General features: G+C 39.9%; 1 protein-coding gene across 1 annotated transcript in view; it reads right to left on the bottom strand.

Moving 5' to 3' along the window:
- Positions 1–13,057, bottom strand: part of TBC1D19 (TBC1 domain family member 19) — a 118,252-nt gene that overhangs the window by 20,015 nt on the left and 85,180 nt on the right. The window contains exons 14-16 of the mRNA XM_075259993.1: positions 7,712–7,796; positions 5,850–5,894; positions 3,790–3,822 (exon numbers count right to left, since the gene is read on the bottom strand). Coding sequence (XP_075116094.1) covers positions 3,790–3,822; positions 5,850–5,894; positions 7,712–7,796 — 163 coding nt within the window. The remainder of the gene's footprint in view (positions 1–3,789; positions 3,823–5,849; positions 5,895–7,711; positions 7,797–13,057) is intronic.

The following is a 13,057-nucleotide window of genomic DNA, read 5'->3' as shown; positions in this document are numbered from 1 at the left end:
AATGCATTGGCCAGCGCTGATTGGCCAATGCATTCTATTAGCCCGATGAAGTAGAGCTGAATGTGTGTGCTAAGCACACACATTCAGCACTGCTTCATCACGCCAATACGATGCATTAGCCAGTGCTGATTGGCCAGAGTACGGAATTCGGCCAATCAGCGCTGGCTCTGCTGGAGGAGGCGGAGTCTAAGGTCGGACCTGAATGGAGACTGGTGTGGAGCGATCTTAGACTCCGCCTCCTCCAGCAGAGCCAGCGCTGATTGGTCGAGTTCCGTACTCTGGCCAATCAGCGCTGGCCAATGCATCCCTATGGGAAAAAGTTTATCTCACAAAAATCACAATTACACACCCGATAGAGCCCCAAAAAGTTATTTTTAATAACATTCCCCCCTAAATAAAGGTTATCCCTAGCTATCCCTGCCTGTACAGCTATCCCTGTCTCATAGTCACAAAGTTCACATTCTCATATGACCCGGATTTGAAATCCACTATTCGTCTAAAATGGAGGTCACCTGATTTCGGCAGCCAATGACTTTTTCCAATTTTTTTCAATGCCCCCGGTGTCGTAGTTCCTGTCCCACCTCCCCTGCGCTGTTATTGGTGCAAAAAAGGCGCCAGGGAAGGTGGGAGGGGAATCGAATTTTGGCGCACTTTACCACGCGGTGTTCGATTCGATTCGAACATGGCGAACACCCTGATATCCGATCGAACATGTGTTCGATAGAACACTGTTCGCTCATCTCTATAAGGGGGCATTCACACTACCGTCGGTGTCCGACAGCTAGTGTCCGCTGCTAATGTCAGTGCAAAATCTTGTGCGGACAATAGCATTATTATTATTATTTATTTATATAGCACCATTAATTCCATGGTGCTTTACATTTAGCATCGGACACTAGCTGTGTCTGTGACATTTTGCATTCGTTTAAATGGACATCGGGTGCGTTCTTTTACTGTCCGTGTCTGTCCTTAAGTGTCCGTTCCCAAAGATGTCCGACTTTTCAAGTGGACAGCAAAACCCGACATGTAGGTTTTTGCTGTCCGCTTGAAAAGTCGGACATCTTTGGGAACGGACAGTTAAGGACAGACACGGACAGTAAAAGAACGCACCCGATCTCCATTTAAATCAATGCAAAATGTCACAGACATAGCTAGTGTCCGCTGCTAATGTCCGCACAAGATTTTGCACGGACATTAGCAGCGGACATTAGCTGTCGGACACCGACGGTAGTGTGAACGCTCCCTTCTTCAGTAACCACAGAAACATCTAATGAAAAGAGCTAAAGACACTGAAGCAGCAAATTTTGTCAAACCCAAAATTTGTGTCAATCTCAAAACTTTTGGCTGTGACTATATTTGGATTAAAACAGTCCAATGATATAAAGTTGGCAGATATCGCCTTATTTCTGAAGACGTTTTTTTTTATATTAAACAATCAATGTCAATAATGTTGAACACAACCGTCTATTCTTTACATAACCATTTTCTAGATTTTCCTTTTAGTGTCTGTCACAAAACTTCTCCACCCACGCACAGATCTCAGGCTGTCATGTTTATTTATTGGGTCGCGAATGTCTACGCTTTATTAGGTTTAGCCGATGTAGTATTCTAACTATATGACATTTTCATTGATTCGGAGACAGTTCGCCTTTGTTTTAGGTTTTGCACTTTTTTTTTGGAATTCCCAGCTTATGTCATACAAAGACAGGAAAGTCTGCAGATCTGCACAGAAGCGCTGAAGCTGTAAGGCCATTAATCTCCAGAGTGTCCGCAGTTATGACACCATAAAAAATGCAGGAGCTGCACAGGAAGAGTGTTTGCTCTTACATAAACACTACTGGGGCCAAGGCTTCACGTATGTGTCCGGCACAGGAAAGGTCCTCAATTAAAATTCCACACCAGTGCTCGCATGAAAACATCATGTGATAGACAGACATTATTTTATTGTGCTAGTTACATTTGTTGTATTTTGATTTAAATTCATTTTTTTAATATTTAGTGGTAAGATATCACTAAAGGCCCATTCACGAAGGGAAAGTTCCTAGTGATATAATCGGCCCGGGGTCACGGATGAGGCCTATGATTGTGCCCGGGGGTCACTGCTGAGGCCCAATCACAGGCCTCAGCACTGAACCCAGGCTGATGACTTCACAGAAGAGCACTGGACGCCGCAAGGATGCCCAAGAGAGGCAACGGAAGGTGAATATGAGTGTTTTTCATCTTTTTGTCACCACCTCTGTGCCTCTAACTATTATACACTAGGGTCTGAACAGACTCCAGATCATAATGCGGCAGGCACGTTAGTTTGCCCAAGATGAATCTCCATTCGTTCAGTTTCATAAATAAACAATTTGGAATATCCGAGACGAACCTGGCTCGTTACGACCAGATTTGTTCATCTCTAGAACTAACCCTCAACCCCAAAGTTACTCCGCCCCCTCTTTCCTTTCATAATTTCACCCTGTGCTTTAGGGTTTGGGTAGGAGAGGAATAATAATAATAATAATAATAACAACACATTTTATTTATATAGCACCAACATATTCCATAGCACTGTACAATTTGTAAGGTTCAAATACAGACAAAGAGATACATTACAGAATAATAGTCAATTCACACAATGGGATTGAGGGCCCTGCTCGCAAGAGCTTACAATCTATGAGGTAGAGGGGATGACACAAGCGGTAGCAGGGGCGGCATCGGAGGTAGCATTGCTTATACATTGGTCAGATTATTTTATAATAGAAGAAGGCAGAGCACCCAGGGGTCAGGGGTTGGTTCTAATCACGTGACCCAGGGGCTGGTTCTAAGCACATGACCCAGGGGTCAGGGGCTGGTTCTAATCACATGATCCAGGGGTCAGGGGTTGGTTCTAATCACATGACCCAGGGGTCAGGGGCTAGTTCTAATCACGTGACCAAGTGGTCGGGGGGGCTGATTCTAATCACGTGACCCAGGGGTCAGGGGCTGATTCTAATCACATCACCCAGGGTAGAACCAGGCTGGAACTCCTGGGTCCACCATGAAGAAACTGCCGGAGGAAGTTAGGTACATTTAACTCCTCGGACCACCTCTTTGAAGAGGATTTCCAGGACTTTAGTACTGAATAACTTATTCTTTATATGGGTCATCCATATCATATTTGGGTTTGCCTTCCGGCACCCCATCCAAACTGCAGTATGAAGAGGCCGCAGCATTCGGATGAGCACTGCAGCCTCTTTATTACCCCATACATTGTATCATGGCTGTGCTCGATACTACATCTCACTGACCTGAGAAAAGATTGCAGCGTCCCCAAATATTTTGGCGACATCAGATACTTTTTTTTGTATCTAACATCGCAAAAATATTCTGATACCTATATTGGCTAACCAAAAACATTACATTATCTTTCTAAGCACAAGGCTTCTTTTTAACGCCTTTCTAACCCTTCACCTTATCAGAGGACCTCAGAGCACATCTAGGGCATGGACAGGGGTAGGTATAGGCACAGACACACATTTATTTCAATGGCCATACTAGTTTCGTTGTATATTTTGAAAAAAATGTAGATGGACCCAGTGAGGATAGTAAAAAGGGTTTCTTACTTCCCTATGCCAAGATGTCTCCTTGGTTTTGGCTTGTAACTTAGAAGAGTTGGAAGTGTTTACTGCTTACTTGAACAGGACATCTATGGTTTCTATGGTCTGTGAGCAGAGGTCCATCATCATAATGGAGCCCGGTGTCTAATGACAGAATGAACGGTGTAGCTTGTCACATGACATATTACTACTTCAGTAAGGCACTTACCATACATAGAAAACCCATGGAATGGGATCACACCTAAAAAATAAAAAACAGAAGAACACATTGTATGTAACATCATTCCTAATATAACGGTTTACATAAAACACAGTATGGCCCACATACCAAGCCTATGTACTCTATGCAGTTCCAGTCTGTGAACATAGAGCTGATGTGCCTTGCCATAAAGTTCGATTTTTGTCTGATCTGTCCATAGGACATTCTCCCAGAAGCTTTGTGGCTTGTCAACACGTAGTTTGGTTCTTATTACTTTTGTCAGATTCAACTTATTTCTGTGACCATTGTGGGTTTTCTTTCATTAAACGAGGGCTACCAACAATTTTGTCCATGTGTTTACATGACATGTCATACTGAATCCAATGAAAACATTATTATTCATCAAGTGATGTATTTGGTTACCTACACTTCTTAGGTTGGAACTGTTTTCTTTTGTTTTATGGTAAGAAACTAAAAATCGGATGTTGACCCCTCTGCCAGTCACTCTAGAAATAAGGCTAAAATTACATGGCAACTTTGGACTCCCTTTTCTCAGATAATGATTGCCTTGCGACTCATTAATGTAATGTCAATGGAGTAACATTGGAAGGATGCTGCAACTGCGATTTCTGTTTACAAAAACAATCCAGTAGCGCTCAATCTTTTTGTAACTTGAAGTCACAGTCACAGCACCCTCAAGGTTCAATGTGACTAAATTTACTTATCTTAGTAAGTCATGAGGTGACATGGTGGTCATATGACGGGAGTTGTGGCCAAAGCTGTGTTGCATCTCTTGCCTTATTCGTGAATGGAGGAGGGGTCACCATCTGTTCTTTTAGTTTCTTAGAGCAGGCCAAAACACAAACCCAACCCATGAAACGTGCCTATCCTTTCAACAAACTTTTCATACATTATGAAAGTACAGTGGTGTGTGTAATAACACTGATTCTGCATTTTTAGTTCTCTGAAGGCTCTATGTATAATTCTCAGTTCTCTCAGAGCTGGAGGGTGGAGACTTAGCTGAGATAGCACATAGTAATAAGAGGAGAAACTGCTCCCTCACTCTCTCTAGGTCACTCAGAATCATCACAGAAATATTGTACAGAAGAACCTATTTTCATGTGAATAAACTACTTGGGGTGAGATAAAAGCTTCCTATTTAGCTCCAACAGCGTCTTCCTGTACCTGGGTTTTTTCTCTTCCACTTAGGTCCTTCTCATTTCTTCCCATTCCCTCTACATAGACTTCTATGTGACACCTAAGTGAGCTGTGGTGCTGTTTTAGCAAGATGAATAAAGCAGGGATTTCAGAGTGAATGTCAGTTTAGCATTGTTCTCTGATAAACTATATTACAAAGTTTCTTCTATTTGTTTGTAATGTTGATTTATGCAAAATTTGTGGAAAAGTTAGCGACCCCTTTCTGCACTCTAAGCCTAAATGGCTATTTTAATGTAATAGCCAACATTTATAGCAGTCCAAGTGCTTAGGGTAACAATAAAGGCATTGTTGAGTTAGGAGAGTTTGCTGCTAGCTCCCCACCATTCTACTGTATCACATTTCTATGGAATACATTGATAAGAATAAAACAAAGGGGGCATTTAGACTGGTGACTGTACACTGGCATGACTCCAAACAGCTTTGGTTTAATATTCCAGCCATTCGTTCACGCCATAGCCGTTACAGTAGACAACTGTGTCAAATAAAAATAAATAATGGACTCCATTACTGTTATACATTGTTTGCTGACTGCAACAACATTATAATATGCACACAAAATGTATGCATCCATCATAGCCACTAAATTCCTTACTTTTACCTTTCAGGGTTTGTTGGAAACTAGCCGGGTATGAGGCTAAAAATTTCTAATCTGTCTATTCAGCTTTTGAAACATCAAGAAAGAAGACTTCTGAAGACTATAAAGAGGTGTCCCAAATCTGTGTCTTAAATGTCACGTTTGTAGAACAGAATAAGTGATATTATATAGAATGTGTGTTCTGCTGATCGTATGAGTTTCTATTATGTGTGCAATCTGTCTGTTGACCACTAGAGGGAGACACAGCATAACGTACCATTCGGTGGGTAGATGACAGCAAACTCTTCCAGGCCAAGCTTTCCTGTAAATTAAAAGAAGTAGATATGTGATATATTCAGAATACATTTCCAAAAAAGCATTGTGCACATTGTTTTTTCTTGTTGTGGTGGGAGATGATAGGGTGATGGATGGCGAGGGCGATGCAGTTCTGGTGCTCCATCAGATTACACCATATTTGATAAATTATTCCACATGTAACACTATTTTAAAGGGCACCTTGGCAGAACCTGATAAGACCCCAGTGTCCAAAGGGCTCAGATGGCGCCTGAAGTACAACCAACCTATGTGCTGTGACTTTGGTTATGAACACACAACATAAAGAACAAATACACAATATCTGCATATTTAGTGTCACCTTGCAATAAAGTAACCTCTACAATTCCAATTTCCAAAAGTAAACCTGGAAAGGAGGACCAGAATGGAGGCGCTGGAGTGGTAGAGGATGAAATGGGTGTATGTAGGGTCTTCTAGTATTCTATCACAACTACTGTACTACTTTATTAACTCTAAAACCCATCTAATTATGAATAACTAAGAATATCTTACCAATTATCATACTAAAGACCTATTCTTAGTATAGGCCATCAATATCTGATCTGCTTGGCCAAATAGGTCCGAATAAGGGTGCAGGGAATGCCACTTTAAAGAAGTTTACTGAGCCTCATGGCAATCTACATACTGATAGGGCAGGTACAATAAGGATAGGCCATCGGTATCAAATTGGTGGGGTCCAATACCCCAAACTTGCATCACCCAGCTATTCTGGGTGCCTGCAGAAGTTATTTAGGGTACAATTTTGGAAGCAAGAGCACTGTTTGCTACACAGAGGCCGTGTAAGGCCGTGTACTACAGCTCTGCTCCTGTAAGAGAGTCCTGACCTGCTCTTTTCCAGCTGTCACTGCCCACATGAAGAATTACCGTAGCACCAACTCTCCGCAGGAAGCTCTATAGGGTACAATGACTTATTCTAAGTGCAAAACATTATAAAAAAGCAAAGCAACAATTTCATTATTTCAAGAAAAGGGGATGTTGGGAATGTAAGTATATCAAGGAATTGGTAGTATTTCTAAGCTTAGGATTCTTAAAAAGTCAGTTTTGCTTTAAAGGGGAGTCTGTCAACAGAACCCAAGCGTATCGTCCCAGGCCTGCAGATAGATAGTTTAGGGTCACCCGAATCAAATGGTGTTTTACCCTTGTGAATCACTGCCTGAGATATTTCCTTTTTTGTCAATATGCAAATTAAGGTGTGTGGGCCTAGGAGGGCATTGCCATTGCTCCAAAGAGCTCATTTGCATATTGACAGAAACAGCTGTATCTCTGCAAATCTGTACCTCCAATATGCAAATAAGCTATTTGGAGCAATAGCAATGCCCTCCTTGCTCCAAAAAGCTCATTTGCATGTTGGCAAGAACAGATCGGCAACAGAGATACCGATTCATAAGGTAAAAGCCCCATTTGATTCGAGTGCTCCTAGCCTATCCATCTGTGGCACTGGACTGATATACTGGGTTCTGCTGACAGATTCTCTTTGAATGTAATGTTATTCTCAGTATCCATTATGTACATCACACTATTCTCCTATAATATTGTATACATTGTAGAATATTGTTCACCTTTCTGTAATATTACCTTCAGTCTGGCAACTGCAACTCAATTAATCTTATTTTGGTCCATAAAAACTCCACATTTTTACTTTTTAGCATCCAGCGGGGAACTGTTATACCCAATGAAACTAAAGGGAAAAAAATTGCCTAGCCCACAAATAGTATTTTATTTTCCCATGTCTCTGCTTAATATAAAAAGTAGCCTGTAAAACATGGTGAAAATGCAGCAATTTACCTCTAATGTAAGACTTTGGTGGAGACGCACTGTTATATGCAAAGTGTTCTAGCACAGAAGTGTCCCTGGAGAAGCAAAGCAGAACCTAGGGAAATACAAGAGAGCATGTTAAAGGAAAAGCTCCATTTGCATTCGGGTAATAAGGAAAGGAACACGCTGAGGTCTTCAAGACGTTAAAGAACAGCCCTAATAAGATTGGCCATCAATATGGAAACCAGGAAAACACCCCTGAGAGGTAATGAGAGGAACGAGTTCCTAGCGCACAGATATTTACTGAGAAATTAGCCTGGAGACATATTAGAAATTCCCTATTTGACCTCTATTTCTTTCTGCTCTATCATATTGCATTGAATGAAGTGCACGTCCTCGGTTATTTATGTAGTTGAATCATGCTGCGGCGTGCGCATCTCTATGAAAAGAGGAAAAGACAACATAAAGGTCGTCCTGGCTGCAATTATTTCTGGAACGCAATTAGTTTTGTTAAATAAATAAATAAATAAATACATAAAGGACGTGAATTTTTAAGGCCAAGATTCTGTCCTTACTATAACTATATCTCTCTAGAAGTTATCTTATTTTTGTCTGATACAAAGTTCCAAACCTCCTGTACAAATTCTGACTATGTGAATCATATAAAGTAAGTTCTAGTTGTGGCTATGGGCAGCCAAAATTTTAACGTTTATGTCTCCTGTGTCTGTACTCCTTGGCTATAACTGCGCATGCGCTGAGATATTCTGAAGACTCATCTCCAGCAGAGCCACAATGCATCTGAGGTCACTAGGTTTGGGGTCCTCAACACCATGAGCGTAACATACACTCTGTGATTTAGGGTCCCCAAGCCTGTGGACAGGTTCCCATTGTTTCAATAAATTAAGTATAACTGAATACTACAAGAAACTATGTAACATATCATATAGAAGAAAAATGTTGATTTCTCCCCTTATCAAACAATTTCCCTCTCCTACCTAAACGGATTCCGTTCTGCAATCTCTGCCAGATCCATCCTGATACAGACTATACATCACATGTATCAGATTATATATATATAATACAAGTCTATAGAAGTCTGTGAAGAGGGGAGGGGAAGAGCAAGAGTTGTCAAAGACATAAGACAAGATACATGCTTGAGCTGTGAAAGAACCTTCTTATGTTTCTGCATCATCAGTCCAAAGGTTTTATTCACATCTGTACATATTAGTGCTTCTCTAAATATGTCCTGCGTAGTCCTGGAGTGTTTCTAAGTGAAAGAAGTTAGGTAGCAGATTTTCTACTTATTAAGGTATATGTTCATACACCGGAACTTGGTGCTGCATTTGAGACAGATTTCGCCTCTAACTCAGCTCTAAATTCTGCCTTAAACCAGACCCCATTGATATTTTTCCTCTACCTGATTTTTTTCAGCCATCAGGAAACAAACAAAAAAAAAAAACCAAAGAAAAAAAAAAAGAGTCATGCTCGATCTGCAGGAGGATTCAGTCTGATAACTCCCATTCAGGTAAAGGGGAGGCAAATAAATTCCGCCTGCCTGGTGCACAACTTGCAAATTCTATGGCAGACTTTGCAGCAGAAATATTCGGCTGCATAGAGACAGAGAAACAATCTGACTCTGTGCGTAACTTGTATGCGACAGCAGGAGGGGGGTGGCAGGAACTCTTCTGTCCCTATTAACCCTTCTACTGCCAATCAGAGAGCATACTATACTTTTGCTGTCTGATTGTCACATACAGGTATAATATAATTCCCCCCCTGAGCTTTACTAGTGGGGTATTCTTATGTGATACCTTCTAAACATAACCAGGAAGTTTATTGGCGCTGTGACCCAGACATTTACCATTGTCCAGGTTGCAGCACCCAAAAAAAGTTGCACCAAACACTTACACAACATATACACAAAGTCGTGAATAATGTTTACATTTCACCCAATCCCTGTCCTATCCATACCTGAGCTTTCTAGAGTAAAATACGTCTCTAGTGATGTCCGTTACATGCTAAAATAATAGAAATAACGATTATCACTAGAGATGAATGTATAGATTGCTAAAATGTTTATAGGGGGATGGAAAATAACATTTTTATGTAAAGTCCTATTTAATTTGCATGCACAAAATGGAATGGCGCATTTCTGCGATTTTGGCGATTCTTTAACACCCGCCCCTTTAAATATATACATGTGTGGTATGTATGAACTCCTCATATCTTGCAGTTTTTTGGAAAGGACATTTTGTTTGCAGAAAGAGATTGCTTGAGCCGCACTTTAGTGGCACATTTGAATTTTTGTGCAATTTTTGCTAGCAGTCTTTGTTTGCCGCAATCTTGCATGAAGGTGGTTGTATATATGAACTATTAAATTGTGTTTTTATATATGGTATGCTGTGTAATCTGAAAAAAGTTAGATTTTGGTATCACAGTCACAGTTTGGTAGGTGCAGTATAGATTTTTAACATATTAGTGAATAACAGCAAAATCCTGCTTGTCTTCTGTAATCGTGTTTTTGGGAGTCCGAGCTCTTGTTGTAGTTGATGTTTGCGGTACATATAGTATATATACATATTGTATCCACCATAAACTATTATTTTAAAAGTATTTTGTATATGAATGTGAGATTGAACATGAGTTTTAGGTGCAAATATGTGTTTTAGTGCAATTTTTCAAAAAATTATTTGTGTTTGTCACAAAGTTGCATGAAGGTGGATGTAGTTATTGATGACCCATTAAGACATTTGTAATCTTCAGGTTGTCTACTTTCAAAAAGTATAAAAGGTTTAGGGGTTCACTTAATTTTCATGTTGTGTAATCACTACATTTTATAGGATGGTACTTTTTTAACATTTCCAGCTTCAAAGCAGATTTTTGTTCCTTCCAGTTCTAGCGATTTTCTGAAGACACGTGCATGTGGGTGTAGGCCATAGTGATATGTATGACCTCTGCACATGCTGAACTCTTATTTTTAGGAAGCTTGGTGCATTAATTTTTTTTGTTTGGTTTCCACTTTTAACAACTAATATACATTTATTTGCATTTTTTCATAAAAGATTAAATTTAAATCAAAATTGCATGAAGGTGCCTGTTCGTATACAGTACCAAGTTGCATTCTGACAATGCTGTAGGCGTCTACGTTAAGAAAATATATAGGTATGGGGGGGGGGGGTGTTGGATGCTTTTTTAATGCTGCAATTTAGGTTTGATTTGTCCATCTCAAAACTGTGAAAATTACTCTGGCAACTGGAGGTGCAAAATTTCCAGAGACCCTTGGCAGTGAAAGGGTTAAAATCAATGGACCCCATTATGATCAATGGAGCCCTTTGGGTTTCATATGTGACTGCTGCTTGTCCATTACTTGGGTCCTTTGACAGATCAGAACAACGGACAGCCAAGGCTACTGAGATCCTAGCATATAAAATGTTATAGTTGTAGTATGGTATTAGTAATAATGAAGTCATCCTGAGAAACTGCAGACAGTCTAGAGAATGCAGTCTCTTTCTATGTATAACAACTACAGCACCATTTATAGTAAAGTCAATAAAAAAGCAAGCAATAAATCATCTTAAGAAAAATGTAATTTTATGGATCACTGGCCTCCTGAGAACCTCTCTCCAATCCCCTTAATCCTAATTAACATGTTTCATTTACCGATGTGTTGAAACGAAATGTGGAAATGTCAAGAATCATTGTGCGCTGTTCAGGTTTATGCAGGTGAGAATTCCTTTCATTTAATATAGATTTTTTGGGTAGAGCATGGTAATTGTCCAGTAACGTAGAGAAAGGGTGCCCGTGGGTAAATAAGGCAAGCAGCAAGAAACAAAGATGGTATTGCTTGTGATTTCAAGAAACAAAAGTGGACAGACAGAGGCATAACTCAAGGCTCCGGGCCCCAATGCAAAATAGGCAACAGGACCCCACATACCATGTGTCATTTATAATACTAGTGACCTCTTATGTGGCCTTTAGACCCATATGGGAGGTCTCCCTCTGTTAGTCAGAGGAAACAGAGGTTCATTAGGAAGAGATCTGGTGGTCCTAGAATTTAAAGGGGACCTCTAATCCTAACACAACTTTACATACATGAATAGTGCATTTGTAATATATCTTAAGGAAATCTGTTTTCTTCTCCACTTATTAGGGTGTTCTTCTCCTCCTTATCTTTACTCAAACTGTTATCTATATAATCCATCTTTACACAAACAGAAATCTATGGAAAGGGGAGGGGAGGGGGAGGGGGAGGAGGAGGGTTCATTCAGATAGCTAATTGATTTATTGCCTCAGTTTGTACAGTGGTAGAGCGGTTTCTTAAAATATAATAGCTGTATCAAAAAAGACATTTCATCTAGTGTAGCAGAGCTTACTTATTAGTTTGTCTTTTCCCGAAAACTCCTCCTTCCCCCTCCTCTCTCCTTAGAGTTCAATATAAAAAGTCATTCAGTCTGATAAGTGGAGAAGGTAACATTTTTCTTTAATAAGATATATTACAAAGTTTACTTTATTGACCTGTACTCTTAATTTCTGAAGAGTTATTTTATAATCAGAGGTACACTTTAAGACTAAATTTTAATATATGACTCGCACTAGTTCTCCCATAACGAAAATATGATCTGGCTTCATTTTATAAAGGGTTTATCTTCATAGGACAAACTCAATAGTAAAACAGTATGCTGTTACCTCCCCCTAGTGGTGACTGCAGTAAGCCAAAATGTTATTGTTGAACTCTTTGCATATATAGGGGATACAGAACTCAGAAAAAAAACTTAAATTCTGAGTGCTATATAGACAAATTAATAAATGATGGCTCACAGAAGCTGTATGGACGGAACTATGGCAAGGTGTTAAACGGTGGACATGCACTTTCTAGTTTCTTTTTTTTCCCGCTATGTTGAAGGCGTTCAGAAATGCCACGTAATAACAGCTGTGTACTTTAACCACTCCAATTTCCTGCAAGATCTAATTTGCCAACAGCAAGTTATAAATACCGATCTGAACACATAGTGCTAAGAAATAAACGCTCCTATCAAGATTTCCAGTGCTACGTATTGAAGCCCTATCTCTATCTATTACTATGGTTTGCCTTGGTGATAAAAGACACAATAATCACAGTTTCTCTTTAGAAGCAATAAAACTTGTAATGAAACCATGTTAGTGGAGTGATAAGTACAAAAGAGAGCGTACGGCGCAGCAATAATCTACAGATGAATGCAACCTAGGACCAGGCAATCCATTAAAGAGGAGTAATAGAACATAGGTGCAAAATCTATATATGCTGGGGGTTCAACTGCTGGGGCTCACACTAATCATGAGAATAGGGCAAAAAAAAAAAAAAAAACGCAAAAACAGGGCAAAAAAAAAACCACTAAA

Source organism: Leptodactylus fuscus, chromosome 1 (assembly GCF_031893055.1).
Source record: "Leptodactylus fuscus isolate aLepFus1 chromosome 1, aLepFus1.hap2, whole genome shotgun sequence".
In the NCBI taxonomy this organism is placed as follows: domain Eukaryota; kingdom Metazoa; phylum Chordata; class Amphibia; order Anura; family Leptodactylidae; genus Leptodactylus; species Leptodactylus fuscus.
The sequence above is the reverse complement of the archived record's forward strand: the minus strand, read 5'-3'. Positions and strand labels throughout refer to the sequence as shown.